The sequence below is a fragment of the Lissotriton vulgaris genome, chromosome 1_1 (genome assembly GCF_964263255.1).
Source record: "Lissotriton vulgaris chromosome 1_1, aLisVul1.2, whole genome shotgun sequence".
Lineage (NCBI taxonomy): Eukaryota > Metazoa > Chordata > Amphibia > Caudata > Salamandridae > Lissotriton > Lissotriton vulgaris.
The window spans coordinates 2,080,288,520-2,080,304,935 of NC_141685.1; the positions used below are offsets into that span (position 1 = coordinate 2,080,288,520).

A 16,416-nucleotide genomic window follows, 5' to 3' on the forward strand; every position below is an offset into this window, starting at 1 on the left:
AGACCCTGCACCTATGTATTGTCGGTGTTGAAGTGTTCGTTTATATGTTTCTGGCGCGGGTCTTGAAACTATGGTACAGTGTTTTAAGGGGTCTAGGGAAACACTGTGGTCTAGGGAAACAGGTGTGTCTTGTTTGAAGGGTTGTGAGGCAGCAGATGGACGCTGCTTGAGCAGTCTTAAGAAGCGTACAGACTTTGTCACTAGCCTCTGGACCTTAAGGGTATATTTTGGGGGCCTCTTATGAGCACCAGTGGCTGTGGGGGTCTTTAGGGGCCTGTGCTGCCATAGTCACGCCCCGTATAGCATGTATGTCTGCCACAGCCGCCTGACACTCCTGGAGGATCGCTTTTTTACACCTCCCAACCCTTTCCACGATCTTCTGATGGGCCTCCCTCGTGTACCTGTTCTTGGATATCCCCACCCCCCATTTTAGGTTTGCGGCGAGCGCCTGGCGTTTTAGTTTTCGAACCGCCATCTGCATCTCTTTTACATGAGCCGCAAATACCTCAGCTGTGTTTACAGACTCGTCTTGCGCCTGCTTAGAGGGCCCCGCCTTGCGAGGCCTTATAAAGGGCTGCAACGCCTCAGGACCCTCTATACTGTTAACAGTCTTAGACCCATTCTGTAAAGCCGGTTCCGCTAGTGTTCTGGAAATAGGGACCCCCTGCGAACACCCTGGGGCGGACAGGAACGGAACATTGCAAACTTTGTATGGCAAACTCGGCTGTACCCCCTGGGCCCCCGTGGTATTGTCATCCACACTTATTGCTGAGGGCTGTGTGGGGCTTATGACGGCCGCGGGGATGGACACTGGACTGTACACGGGGCTGGCAGAGGGGCTGGACACTGGTCTGTACACGGGGCTGGCAGCGGGGCTGGACACGGGACTGTACACGGGGCTGGCAGCGGGGCTGGACACGGGACTGTACACGGGGTTGGCATCGGGGCTGGACACGGGACTGTACACGTTGTTGGCAGCGGGGCTGGTGGGGTCGTATGCCCCCTGTGGGGTACTAGGGGACAAAGGGTATGACGATTGTGATGAGCTGTCGTTGTAATCCTGGGTCCTAGCTTCTGGGGTTCTACCTATGTTGTCTGCCATCCTCCTCATCACCTCAAGAGCGTTGGTATTCATGCTAGAAGGACCTTCTAGGGGTTGCGTATTATTATCACCCATTGAGACCCTAGGCTGGGCCTGCACACTTACAATTGGCTTTGGGGGCTGTTCAGGGGCGTGCACCTCTACATGCACAGTTATTTTATTTGGCCCTGTTTGTGGTTCCTGGATGCTGGGTGGATGCGGCGTTGCAATAGGGTTACTGAGGGCCTCTGCTATCTGTAGCTTAGGGACCCCCGGTTTCAGCTTCAGATGTTTCCTTGAGAGGCGTGATGTTTTAAGGGGCCGCGGCTGCGCCAGCTCTTCTACACCCCCCGGTACAACTACCGCCTCCATGGGGCTCCCTGTTGTATAGGCCTCATTCAAGGGTTTAACAGCCTTTTTTACAGATAGGTCCAAGGGGTTATCATGGGGTTCAGGGGTCCTAGGCTTCTTCTTCTCGGGGCTTAAGGGTTTTGCCTGGACCTCTGGGAGCACCGCAACCGTCTTCTTCAGGTTTAAGGGTTCTGTTTGGGGCTCTGTGAATACCTTGGAGGACTTCACACGTTTTAAAGGGTTGGGACGGTTCTCTGAGTCCCTATGTTTCTTCTTAAGGGCTGCAGTGTTTGTGACACCTTTCCCTTTTGATACGATGAGAGGGCTCAGACCCCCATTAGCTGCTTTACACAGACCCTGCCCTGGGTTATCTGTGCTTGTCAAGACTCCGCCAGTGCTGACTCCACCCCTGTGTAGAATAGATTGTTGTAGAGGCTTGTTCATCATGTTTGGTGTGTAGTGCGCAGAGAGTTTTTCCGGGCGTACACGCCTACTCACGCTTTTTGTAGCGCTTCTGCTGTTCTGGACGGTTGCCGTTATGTCCCTTAAGGGCTGCGCCGACCTCTCTTCAGCAGCATGTTTCTGAGCCGCTTCTAAAATATAAACAGAAAAAAATATATATGTTAGAGAAAGCATAAAAGAACACAGACAATCAACACAATCCTAAGTTCTACACAGCCATCTTTTTAAATAGGCCTTGCTACAAGTCATTGTACTCTTCTGCTTGAGAGTCTGTAACACCGCTAGTACTTTTCACACCCTTTGTAACAAACACACCTGATAGAGGTCTTTTTACAACTCCTTTCTTTGACGGTGGTTCCACTTTTGAAGGTAAAGCTTTCCTCTTCAAAGGGCTTTCTTTTGAATCTCGCGCCGCCTCTTGTACCTCGACGCCGCTCGGGCATACCGTGGGGGTGCCTGTAAAGAAAAAATAATACCCAGCCTTAGTCATCTTTCTGAGGAGTCCCCCTATACACCCTCAGGGTCAGGCCTCGGGCCTACCCTCCAACTCCTCAGCGTCTTAGACAGTTTAAATAACAGGGGTCTTTTTATTTACATGTGGGAACTGAAGTGTTTTGCACACTGTTCAGAGCTCCTTGAGCCTCGAGGTACACCATAAGATCTTCAAAAACTTGTTGTAGGTCGGGATCATAAGCTGTAAAAGTATACATACAGGAGACCCTCATTAGAAAAAAAGAAACTTCTGAGAGATTGGTGTACAACACTACATAGAACTACACAACTCAATATATATATGTATATATATATATATATATATACCTGGCTGCGGGGTTGTCAAGTCTACGACGTTGTCAGTTATTACATGGGTGTCCATCGAAGGTGGTATATTGGTGGCGGCTGCTTTTGCAGAGTCTTGCATCTGTATTAAACAACATTAAATAAAAGCGCAGGATTTAAAACACCTTTCTTAAATAAAGCATTGCAATTTTAAAAAAAGCATTGCATGTGCTGTGCTAAAACACATGTTTTAAAAAAACAAAAGGGGTGACTGAACAGCGCCAAAAGCATGTATTGTAATAGTTATGCACCTTGGGGATAGCGTTATCAGACATTTTAAAATAAATAGAAACACCCTGCGCCCTATCCTGTCATTCTGGGTAAAGGACTTAATGTACAACCAACATCCTACCCTGCAACCACTGCGCCTGTGTACTGGGCCCTCTTTTGTAACATGTACATGCCACTTTTCTCTTGTAACACCCTGCTTGCGCCCTCTTACATTTGGGCATGCTTTTGATACTTGCGCCACAATTGCCTACATAGCGCTTATTCTTATGCTGGAGTGTCTGCCTTATATTGCAGTATTGTACCTCTACTGTTACTTTGTACGTTTTTTGTAACCTGCACACATTTCACTTTTTTCCACCATTAATGCACCGTTTGCTATCTCATGTATTTTGTTTGCTCACAATTGTCACTTTTACCTCATGTAACTTATCGTTTTGCTTTTATACTTTGCGCCCGTGTAATTTTCGTTCCTATTGTGAAGCGCTCTGACACAAGCGTGTGCACTACATTTTGCACTGGGCTTATGTAAAGCGCTCTGCCTACTTAGGGTAAAGTTCGCACTATATAAAATATTTTTAAAAAAAGGGCTGCTGTGCAAAGCTAGCCCCTACAGGCATTTTTTTTTTCTTTCTGTTTGTATCTTTTATGCGCCGCCTGTAATATGTAAAGCGCTGTGACACCTTAGGGTAAAGTTTGCGCTAAAATAAAAAAAACACACACCGGGACTGTAGGGCATGGCCCGCCCCTACAGTGACGAACTGCCGACATCACTGGAAGGGGGCGGACCTATCCCTGCAGTCACTGAGGAAGCCTCTCCGCCGCCATGCTGCCGCTGCTCCAACGACCCACGTGGATCCGTGGGAAATGCCCCCTGGACCCTACGGACGGAACACCAGGACCTGTGTCCAGCCCCAGACATCCCCTAGCAGCGCCTTGCTGAAGCGGGCTCTGGGGACGTTTAAGAAAGAAAAAAAAAAAAGCGCCAAAACGAGGCATGCGGACCAGAACACCGCTGGAGCCTGCAAAGAGGGGCACAGCGCCACAGGGACCCACAGAGCCCTCCACCCGGAGCCCCCGAGCAGCGGCAGCCACAAGCGGGCTCTGGGGCGATTTAAAAAAAAAAGCGCCAAAACTTGCTAGACGGGGCACAGCGCCTCAGGGACCCACAGAGCCCTCCACCCGGAGCCCCCGAGCAGCGGCAGCCACAAGCGGGCTCTGGGGCGATTTAAAAAAAAAAAGCGCCAAAACTTGCTAGACGGGGCACAGCGCCTCAGGGACCCACAGAGCCCTCCACCCGGAGCCCCCGAGCAGCGGCAGACACAAGCGGGCTCTGGGGCATTTGCTCAACAAAAAAAAAAAAAAGCGGCAAACTCGACCCTCTGAGGCTCGGAGCCCCGAGAACATTGGAGCCCGCCGCACCCTCTCCCCGAGCAGCGCTACGGAGAAGCGGGCTCTGGGGGGGGGGGGGGCATTTGGTTATAAAAAAAAGAAGTAGCACAAGGGCCCTGAGCCCCACAGGACACACAGCCCACGCCCCAGCACCCCGAGCAGCGCTACGGAGAAGCGGGCTCTGGGGGGGCATTTGGTTATAAAAAAAGAAGTAGCACAAGGGCCCTGAGCCCCACAGGACACACAGCCCACGCCCCAGCACCCCCGAGCAGCGCCACGGAGAAGCGGGCTCTGGGGGGCATTTGGTTATATATAAAAGAAGCGGCAAAATAGACACTCTGGGGCCCGGAGCCCCAGGACAACAGGACCCTCACACCCCCCAAGCAGCGCCATGGAGAAGCGGGCTCGGGGGTATTTGATTATAAAAGAAGCAGCACAAGGGCCCCATGAGCCCACCCCGTGGACAGCCTCACAGCCCCAATCGTACCCCGAGCAGCGCCACGGAGAAGCGGGCTCATTTTAAAAGGGCCTCATACCCCAAAAAACACAGGACCATGGAACCCTGCCCCCAGAGCCCCCAAGAGCAGCTCCACGCATACTGAAGGACCACCATGCAGACTCTTTTAAGGATCCTGACCCATACTTCTGACCCTCAAAACAGCGGCTTGGTGAGTACAATAATGCTTTATTTATTTTGAAATTGTATGCATTGTATATTATTTAAAGATCCTCTGGTAAGCTGGCAATACTAATGCCTCAAACCCTTTAACATTTATTAGCATTACATGTACAGCATCCTGGTAAAATGTTTCTATGCTCTGTAAAATACAGGTTTCCCCCTCTGCATGTACCCTTCTAAGGCCTACAACATTATGCCCCTTAAATACAAACACTGCAAACTGCGCCCGCCCAACAACACCGCCTCTATTAACATTAAATACATACACACATAGCTTTAAACTCAAACCTTCAACAACGCCTTTATTCATTTTAAATACATTTACATTTCATGTCTTGTAAAAAACTTCATTGGCACCATTATTCCCATTAAACATGTTGCAGCGCCTTAAACATTAACAGTTTACAAAGTACTATTTAGCATTTTTCAAAACTACAGTTTTGTATACTTTAAATACCACATACACATACATCCTTGCGTCATGCTTTATTTACCTTCCTTAAATTGTCACAGGCGGCTTCAATTTGGGAGAAGTTGTTCAGGTACATTCTTGCCTTAAGATCCAAGGGTTGGCTCTGGGACTCCAAGGCAATCCACTCGCTCCCCAAGGGTGTTGAAGGGCTTGTTGGTGCAGAAATCCTCAAAGTGCAGCCAAAAAACAATCCAGGCCAGGCAATCCCAAAGGTTTCTTGACTTGGTTGTTGGTGAAGGAGTCCACAAGGTGCAGCAAAAGCAATCCACGCCACACGCTTCCAGAGGTTTTCTGAATGGGTGTTTGGCAGTGTTCCTTAAGGGGGCCTTTTTATACCTGTCCATGCATGCTAATTAGAAGCCCCCACACCCTTTATGAGTTGAGGGGTTTTAGAACAATGTCATGGGGGTCTTTGGACGGGAACTTTTTTTTCTATCCTTGTACATTATGCTGTATACATCTGTTACTTACACTCTGGGCCTATCTTGGGAACAGTAGGGTTATCACCGATGCTGGGGTGGCCATCGCAAACATATCTAAATCTTCTAGACACTTTTATAATGGGCCTCATATGTTAAAGCTGTTTGGTCCCCGGGAACAGGCTCTTGTCCGAGCACTAAACCCATCACATGTCATCTTTGCAGCCAGAGTCATCAAGTTTGGGCTTAAACTGCCATGTTTCCAGCCAGAGGCATCAAGTTTGGGCCTAAACTGTCATCTTCCTGGCTTAGCTGTCAAGTTTGGGACCAGTGGCTTTGGGGGTTTGTGAATTACATCCTAACAGTTGGCACCCTGTTTCAGGTTCTCATGGGAAGCTTTGCCACTACACGACATCTGTCTTTTTCAACATCTCAGGGTAGCTGTGGTTTATTATTTTATAACAGGCCCAAGCCTCCCTGGGAAAAGTGAACATGTTTGGTGCTTTTTAAAACAACCTATGTGTTTCCCACCAACTACATTTAAAGCTCCCCTGTTACAATCAGTTACTTCTACAGAAAGACCCCTTTTTTCCAAACATAAAAAAAACACATTCCACACAACACCTCCCACACCCTGGGCTGTGGACTCAGGCCTGCTCAGCAGCTGTTCAGCCTACAGCTGTCTGCACCCCCCAGTTTTAAACATGCCCAGACATTTCCACCCTACATGCACACACTTTTCTTATACACTTTTAAACATAACTGTTACTTCTTGGGAATATCCCTACATATCACCCCCTTTTAAAACCAGGCCTGTTTAAGGCCACCAGCCTGTGCCCAGGCCCTGTCAAAATTTAAGGCCAGGGTTTCCATCCAGAGATGCCAAATTTCCCGTGACTATAGCTGTCATATTTAAGACTAGACCCATCATATTTCCGGCCAGGATTCCTGGCCGGAACTGTCAAAATTAAGGCCAGAGTTTGAAGTGAAGGTATCACTATATACTACTTACATACACTCATTATTCTAAGTCAAATGTGCATAACATAGAGTGACTGATAGTTGTTATACGTCTAAGAATTTCCTATAGGGACTTTCTTTAGAATAGATCTACGAATGCACCTCATAGAATATAAAAAACCGCGAGGTAGAGAACACAATATGCACATCGGTACCATACTTAAAAAGCCTAAACACCTCAGAACAATGTCTAGTCCCCATATTCCTGCACAGTTGTAGCAACCACGAGACGTTGACTTCTCACAGGCAGGGCAGAAGAAAGGTACGTGCATTTCAGTTTCCTCTGCTTGGTCTCACCCTGGGCAATCTAGAGTATGGGTGACCTGCCACTTATTGGTAAATGATCGAAGCGGGAGCACCCCATGTCTAAATTGAAGACAAAGCTTCTTCGCTAGAAGCTGTTGAATATAATCTAGCACCGGTTCTAGCCTATAATGCTGTTTTACTTCCAAGAACCTAGAAGTTAGGCAACCAAGCTTTGTCCCCGTCATCATTGGGCCAATTTAAATTCTCTATAGGTCTAGAGGAATGCCTTTCTGGGGATCTTAGGGCAGATTTTTTTAGCAGAAGTCCACATGTTTACCCTCCCCAGAGCCTGGCAAGTGTTCCGAATATAGGCTAGCCAAGGGAGTTTCCCTGCACCTTGTAGCCTCATAACATCCTTCAGCTCTTCTTTGTATTCGGCTTGTTCGGGGGTTCTCCAAAGGCGTCGCCAATATAGGAGAGGTCTGGAAGAGGCTACATATGCTATAGAGCTAATCCCTAGATCCATCCTGAGGGGTGTTAATGGAGAGCTAGTGGGGAGACCCAACAATTGCCTGAGAAATGAATTCTCTGTCAATGATAAAGCGGTAGAAGAACAGTGTCCCCATAATTCTACCCCATACAAGGCTGCACCCCTTGCCTGTGTCTTGTAAATTTCTGCTACAGGGCCTATCACTTTGTGCGTGCAGAACTTGAATACATTTATAATACCTCCCGTAGACTGTGTCAGTTTTAGACTAGCTTTCTTTATTTGTGTTCCCCATTCCATTTTTTCAGTTAGTGTAATCCCTAAATATTCAAATATAGACACCTTCTCTAGGGTCCTTCCATCTAGTCGGGGATTTGGGCAGATCGTAGTGTTCAAGTTGAAAATCATATACTTGTTTTTTTGTAAATTGATCTCCAATCCCCGGCTTCTACAAAAAGTGCTAAATACATCAAGAACCCTGTGCATGTCCATAGGAGATTTGGAAATTAAAAGCGTATCATCCGCAAACATAAGTGTAGGAATTTTACGGTTCGCTAACCTAGGTGCATCAATATCTTTTCCAGCCAGCAAGGATTCTATTAGGCTGTTTATAAAAGGGGAAAAGAGTGTCGGGGCCAGGGTGCATACTTGGCGCACCCCTTTCTCTACGGGGAAGGGGGCAGAAAGTTCACCATTTTTGCCATATCTTATTTGTACATAATTATCTTGGTGAAGGCATTTCAACTAGTAGCAGAGATACTCTGGAACTCCCAGGTCCAGAAGTATACCCCAAAGTTGATCCCTCTGAACTAGATCGAAAGCGGATTTAAGCTCCACAAATGAGGTAGAGGCTGCCACCTTCTAAGACCACGGTTTTCTAGTGGATGAGTTGTAATCTGAAGATCTGATCAATAGTAGAGATCTTGGCCCTAAACCCCGCTTGTAGAGGTGTTAATATGACATTCTCTTCTATCCAAGATTGTAAACGCCCCAGAAGTACGCGCGCAAAGATTTTTTGGCTAACTTCTAAAAGACTTATGGGGTAATAGTTGGCTGGATTAAGCGGTGAACCCTTTTTAGAAATCGGGATCATTTCTGCCCTTGCCCATGTAGAGGGCAGCGGCATGCCCTGCAAAATGGCATTAAAAAGGGACTACAAGTAGGGTGCCCAGACTGAGGGCTCAGAGCAAAAAAGGTTGCCAGGAATCTTATATAGCCCTGGCACCTTAGCTGGTAATAACTTGCCCGGTGCCTCTGTGATCTCCTCCAATGAGCAGAGTGGCACATCTTGATTTGGCAACTCCAAATAGGTAGGGTTTGTTTCACCCTGACTGACTTCCTCCGTTGTCCTAGTATATAACGATTTAAAATGGGCTCTCCAAACTTCTTCCTCTAGATTTGGCGCAATGGCCAGTTTACCTTCAGATTTACCTGTATTCATTTAATTCCAAAAAGCCCTCATGTCATGATTGTCTAGCGCGGTTTTAATGGCATTCCATTTTTCACTTTCCCAGTTACTTTTGGCATTAGCTACAATAATTTTATAATATTCCCTGGCTTCCTTAATTTGTGGCCTATCATTGGTTCTAGTTGAGACTAAGACAGCTTGCTTGGCTACCTTGCAGTGTTTATTAAACCATAAATGCCTTGGTTTAGAACTCAACCTAGACCTTTTGCTGTTAAAGAAGAAAGATTCAAGGACAGAGAGCAAATCATGATGGTTATTTGCATTTCTGGTTTGGGAGGTGGAAGTGCCGCTAGTCACAAAAAGTTGGGACGCAGCATCGAGAAATGGAACAATTTGTTGGTATAGGGAGGCCACTTTGTCCTGTGATTGTGCAAGTTACCCCCAGCGTACTCTCCTCCCTCCGTTGGCCAATACTAGGCCAGAATCAGATTTTGAAGATGTGCTATGATGACCTTCGGCTAGCGGCGAGAATACTTCTAAAACCAGAGAATTGTGGTCACTCTTGTAACGAGAAGTGACCTTAAAGTCGAGGACCCTGTGCCATGATCGAGCGTCTACCAGAATTTAATCTAAGATCGATGCCTGCACGAGTCTGTTAAAGGTAAAGTTCCTGGGGCTAATAGATACCGATCAACCATTACTGGCCCTCAGTGAGTGGCTCAGTACAAGTGCATTCATTTGAAGGACCAGGGGATTCCATGCCCGTGTTGGTTGAATATTAGGATCTGGAATTGCCCAAACCTAATCCTCCTCACAGGTAATGTTTGTGGACAAGCTGTTCAGGGGCTCAAATGGACAGCTAAAATCCCTGTAAATAATGACCCAATAATTCTCCAGTATAGTTGGGAGAAAAGAGGTCGAGTGGTCACGAGTGGGGGAAACTTGCCTGTGGTAAACCGGCCATGAATAGACATTAATTCATCAATCCTAATTGAGGTAGAGACTGACAGAAAGACCCATAAAATATCAGGTGAGGAAGTCTCTATCTGTTTGACCTCGCAACCAAGGTGCACGCCAACCCAGGGGCACAGGCCACAGGCCACCAGAAGGTCTCCCCCTAGCCCCCTGGACTGCTGTGATACTATACGACGCGTAGCCCTCTCTATGTGCATCTACCCTGGCACATGTTTCCTGGAACATATATAACTCAAGCTGGTCTATGAATGACCCCCAATCTGCAAAATCTAGTTTTGAGGCGAGTCCTGCTTGGTTCCAAGATAATATCTGCATGCTTGATGGTCCTGCTTCGTTAACTAAAGGATACTGAGGGGGGAGGCTTGCCCTTAATTGGGCCTGGTTTAAGTCTTTGGGCTAAATCATAAGGGACGCTGTTCCTAGTGAAGGGTGCGGTGTGCCACCCAGTCTGAAAGAGGATGTAAAGTCTAGAATAGAGGAGATGTAGAGAAAGAGGGTGAAAAAGAGAAAGGCAGAGGTTCATCCCCAGTATCAAAGATCCAATCCCGAAGGGGAGGGCCAGGTCTTGCCTCTTAGTTGCCCCCACACACCCCGAAGGATGTCATGCTTCATCATTAGGCTTTTTTTGCTCCTCGTCGGGCCGGCGCTGCAATGCCCGACGGGCCCCTGAAGGGTCTCTTTGATGGAGACCTTTTAAGAGAAAAGCTGTTAGGTGAGTGTGGGTGTGTGGGGTGGATCCAGTGAGAAGTGGTGGTGAGGTGCGTGGAGAGGTGAGTAAAATTACCTAGGGATTTCCACTGGTGGGTTTTTTAATCGTGTAGTACCCCTGGTAGGTTAAACCAAAGGGTTAGTGAGTTACAATGAGGCCTAACGTGCCAGTGCAACTAAACACAAGGTTGACATGTTTCACGCTATGTATGTCCTAATGATCAGTAGCGTTTCTTCACGATCTAGATAAGAGAAGTGAATGTGCATGTCAGAGAGGGACGGGGTTCCAGAGTGGTAACCCCGCAGCTGTGTAAGGTAGCTTGGTGTGGACCATAGGAAAGGGAGGTACACAATCTCTATAAGTAGATATGTCCAAGCGATACCCTCACACTACACGGAAAAGGTGTTCCACGGCTAAGCGATGCTGGTTATGCCCGTACCATATTAAGGTTACGATGGGTGCCAGTTCCTTTGCAACTACCCTCTGCCAGCAGTTACTACTCTGGAACCTCGTCCCTCTCTGACGTGCACATTCTCTTCTCTTATCTAGGTCCTGAAGAAACGCTACTGATCACTAGGACATACATAGCGTGAAACATGTCGATCTTGTGTTTAGTTACACTGGCACATTCGGCCTCATTGTAACTCACTAACCCTTTGTTTGTTTAACCTACCAGGGGTACCACACAATTAAAAAACACACCAGGTAATTTTACTCACCTCTGCACACACCTCACCACCACTTCTCTCTGGATCCACCCCACACTCACCTAACTGCTTTTCTCTTAAAAGATCTGTCAAAGAGACTATTTGGGGGCCCGTCGGGCATTGCAGGGACTGCCCGACGAAAAGCAAGAAAACCTGATGATGAAGCATGACATCCTTCGGGATATGTGAGGGCAAGTAAGAGGCAAGACCTGGCCCTCCCCTAAGGGATTGGATCCTTTATACGGAGGATGAACCTCTGCCTCTCTCAATTTTTCACCCTCTTTCTCTACATCTCCTCTATTCTAGACTTTACCTCCTCTTTCAGACTGGGTGACACACCGCACCCTTCACTAGGAACAGTGTCCCTTATGATTTAGCTATCATTTGAGGAGCACGGACACTGGACCATAACTAGCTCTTGGTTCCCCCCTTCCTTTTGTTGAATAAGTATGTCTTTGGGCCCCACCCTTCCCATGGAACTGCATTCATTAGCCAGGTTTGGATTGCAAAGTAAAGTAGGAGTGGAATCTATCGGGGTACCCGCAAGGACCAATCCTTACCTTATCTGCTTTCCATAACCACCCTTTTGCGCTGGCCCGTCCAGATACACTAGTTTCATTCCAGACTCGTGGTTATCACTGGAACATTTATGGGAAGGCCTAATGGACGTTAGTCAATCTGCCGAGTCTAGTGGGCTGAATCTATTGACGACAGGGAGGTTGTATATAAGTGATGTGGGATGGTCTCGGACTAATTGAGGCATGGGCCTGCTCTGATCTCTCGTTCACCAATCATTGGCCAATCCTCCCACATTGCACAGCATAAGCCTTGGAGGGAAGAAATATCCCAGGGGGAGAGAAGTAATACCCCCAGCGTTCATCTGATAACCCCAATCTAGAATGTATTTGACAGCCTGTGTATCCCTAAAGTTGATCACTATACAGTCCCTGGCTACATCCTTTGGCCTCCACCCCAGCCAGCTTACCCTGCGTGTAAAAACCATTTTATTTACGCCTTTGTAGGGGAAATGCCTATATTTGGTTAATCAGTAAATGCATTTGTTTTTGAGCTCAGAATGAGATTCCCAAGACCCGCTTTCCAGCTCAGGTTCTCCTGATAGCACAATAGCATATGGAGTAGAGGCAGGGGGAAGATTGATACATGAAAGTGCAGACTGTGTTTCCCAGGATTTTGTGTGTTGTGCAATCTTTGCACGGGTCTCTTGAGTTATGCTGGCTTGCTGTGAAATTGGATGAACCTGTTATTCGGCAGAGGTAATCTAACAGTAGGTTCGGGGGGTGGGCATCGAGGGAGCCTCTGGGCGAAGAACTCTGGATCCGGGCTCTGTGGGGGGGATCGATCTCAGACAGGAAGCTGCATCCCCATAGTTAAGTTATGTTGGGCCTACCAGGGACGGGATGTGTGTCTGATGCTGATAGCGCTGCCTTGTTGTGGAGCGAGGCCAGCTCTTTACCCAGGGATTTAGTTGTCTCGGCTACCTTAAGAGTTGGGTCTGCCTTTCCCACCCAGTGATCCACCAATGACGATAGTTTGTCAATTTGATCCGTTAAAACATCAACTTCATCTTTTACAACAGATTTAAAATGCACTTTAAGGTCCATCACCTACTTTGGCACCCACAATGGTTGCTCTCGGGTCAGCTGTAGTGAGTCCCTGGTTCTTGATTCCCCCAAAATTCTGTTTGCTAACATATCAGTTGCTTATTTATTCCACTTGGCTCCCATATTTGTACTAGATTTGTGTTTCCTCCCTTTTTTCTTTCCACTGTTACCAGAAGGGGTCTTGGGAGCATGTACCACTCCTGTCTGTGCACGTGTCCTTGGAGGCTCTGAGGCCATAGTTTGTGTTAAGGATGGGGCGGGGAGCCAGAGTCGTAAGTGGTAGGACTTGGAGCTATGATTGGTGTTAGTGAGAGTCGCCTCTCTGTAAGCTCGATTTCCGTGGAAACAGCTCCAATTGCCCTCTGCAACATTTTATCAATTGCAGTGGGTTGTGAGGAAGTAATAGTTTGCCGGGTAGTGGAGTCTTTCACTACAGGGGTACGTTTGCCCATAACTGCTTGTGAGGTGTGCCTTGGCAATACAATAGCTCCTTAATCGTCTTGGGAGGAAAACAGGCACAAATCGGTTATAAGGTCACTAACCTTGGGTTCAGTGACCAGTTACTTGGTGTTTCAACAGGCCGTCTTCTGTGTTCAGAACCAATCTGGGTGGCCCAGCCTAGTTCTTTCCAATCTAAGATGGGCCTGCCGTGGCCCAGGCACACCTGCGCATGTCCCGCGCCGTGGGAGTGCAGCGGCCCTTTTGTGCGCCTCCAGGTGCAAAAACAAGATCGTGGGCGGTCCTCCTGCCACAAGTGATGCTGGGCACTATAACTCCTGGCTCCCTGGGCAGACTTTTTCATATGGTGCGCACTTGTGGTATTCGCCCAGTGTAGTCTAATGCCAAGAAAGTTGCGTGGTATCCCCTGGGAGGACCGAACAATGTTTGTTTTGATAGCCACTGCCTGTTACGACTTATTTCTCCTCAGTTGCATGAATCTCGGTGTTCACACAGCCGGCCTCACATTGATCTTAGGTTTAAGAGGTCCCCTTCCAATATGGGAGATAGGTATACATTTAAGCAATATATTCAATCAAGTAGAATTGATTCTATCCTTCTTTCCCTGGACATATCGCCTTATATGAAGGACAAGTGGCTCATCTTTAGAAGTGATAGCGATCACAATGCCCCCAATTGACACTCTGTATAGAGACCAAATAGCAACTTTCAAGACAGCAGGGGGATATTACTCTTGTTAATAATAAACCCTAAGATGGCCTTTGTTCTACTTTGACCCTAACACGATGGCCCAGATTTATGAAAAGGTTGTGGATTCTATTGAGTTAATGGCAAGCTTCGAAACTGAAGAGAATAGTGTAGTGCATCAACTTTAACATCATGATGATTTATTAGACCAGTTAGGTGCTTTCTTTTATAAAGAGTGTAAAAGGTTCTCTAGAGGCAGTAATAAATATCCCTGACTTAACGAGCACTGCAGACTACTCAAGACCGCTCTAATACAATCTTATTTCAAATAACAGGGGCCAAATTGTATCCGATTTAGAATATCTGAGGGTCAAACTCACCAACACGCTAGCCTGGCTTCTGCATATAGAGAAGCGAACGCTCCACCTTCAGCAAGAGTAGAGGTTGATCCTCATGATGATAAACAAGACTAACGCCAATTCACTTTCTCCGGCAGTCGAGATATATAACCCTAAGGCCAAGGTATCTGCCCTTTATAGCACGGAGCTTTGGGGACATAAAATGGTAGAAAGTCTTTCAGTAGCAGAAAACAAATGTATAAGGCTACTCCTGAATTTACCAGAGTACTTCCCGGCACCCACAGGAAAAACATGTGGGTATTTTTCCAATTGCCCTAGTTTGCAAACACCTACCCTTGCTTTACTGGCATAGATTTGGTCCAAAGAAGAAATGGCATCATATCGGCTCCCTCTTGCAGCTCTAATGCCCCCAAGCATTTACCTGAAAAATTACCTGGTTAAAATTCTTCAAGGAAATGCTTTTCAAGCTAGTTCTAGCCATTCCCTTGAATTCCCCTGTTGATGCTGCCTCCATTCCCAGATCTATACTAAAAAAAAATTGAAATATTTATTTTGTGAAGAAGAGATAAGAAATAGCAATTGGGGAAGTTGCACGTATGGTTTTCTAGATATCAGAATAGTCGCATCCTTTGAGGCTTTCTTCTCCTTTAGCTAAGCAGCAGTTCTTACGATTCAGATATGGTATGCTAGCTATTAATAGTTTCTGTATACGTATGGGATCCAGTTATTGCACCAGCACTGTATGTCCTTATTGCAATCTAGAGGAGGAATATTTATATAATTTCTTCTTTTTTTGTCAAGCCTATACCTCTGTCCGCAAGAAGTGGATTAAACCTATGTGCCTTCTGATAGGTGCAAGAGGAAATGACCATGCATTGAGAACAATGAGATTGGACGCCGATAAGATCTTTACCAGTGTTGCAAGGTCTGCATGGACAATTTGTAAGAAAGCCTTTGCGCTGAGGCAGACTTAGGAAGTGCCAAATTAGAATGGCTCTTCAATCACTTTAGTAAATGCAAGGGAGCATTTCATTATAGTTACATTCTTGCAAAACTACATACATATGCTTTAATTGTGGTGCGATCAAAGATCAAGATAGCTGCTCAGTATTTACACTCTGAGATTTCTAAAATGACAAAGGTATGTTTTAATTGTTGGTGCTATTAATGACACATAGTCAAGCATTTGCAGTTTGAGATTTTTATATAGCAATATCTAACATTCTTTTACTTTTTATGTACTTTTATGATTTGGTGAGATGATCTAGGCTTGAGTGAATATTGGTGTCCAGTGAGTTTCGGTACTCATTGTATTGTAGGAATTGTTTGCATTTCTTTTTATGAGCACCATCTTTGATATTAGATATATATTGCCTATTTTCCAATACCATTCGAATATGATGTATTGGGGTTAATAATAATGTTATTTGGTTGTGTTTTTATGATGTTTATGGTTTTTATTGGTTCTTGAATCTGAAATAAACCTTTGATGATAAAATTACCTATTCTGACCAGAACCGCAATTCTTCGATCTCTATGGGGTTTTGTGAGGATTTTTGTGGGGACACGTTTTGGCTGAGGGAGCTTGGAAGGCAAAGTGTTATAAGAAGCTTGAGTCATTAATTAAGAAATCAAACACTTTTAAATAGGCAGTAACGCAAAAACCTTACAAAACGCTTGGGAAAAAATATTCTGACCATAGGATCCGTAGAGTTTTCAAAAAGAAAATTGGAGAAAGTCGACGCGAGAGACGATTCCTTAAAGGAAAAAGAAAGTTAGAAAATTGAAATGGGAAATAAAGGAGGAGGAGGAGACT

At 46.3% G+C, this 16,416-nt stretch overlaps 2 protein-coding genes across 12 annotated transcripts in view; one reads left to right on the top strand and one right to left on the bottom strand.

Annotated features, from left to right (window-relative positions):
* Positions 1 to 16,416, top strand: part of EPS8 (EGFR pathway substrate 8, signaling adaptor) — a 1,020,454-nt gene that overhangs the window by 481,764 nt on the left and 522,274 nt on the right. The gene's annotated exons all lie outside the window — the stretch shown is intronic.
* Positions 239 to 5,578, bottom strand: LOC147751630 (uncharacterized). The gene is made up of 5 exons (XM_086933661.1): positions 5,525 to 5,578; positions 2,714 to 2,813; positions 2,490 to 2,588; positions 2,210 to 2,350; positions 239 to 2,025 (listed from the first exon to the last, which is right to left on the bottom strand). The coding sequence occupies exons 1-5, from the start codon at positions 5,576 to 5,578 to the stop codon at positions 239 to 241; spliced, it is 2,181 nt and encodes a 726-aa protein (XP_086789787.1).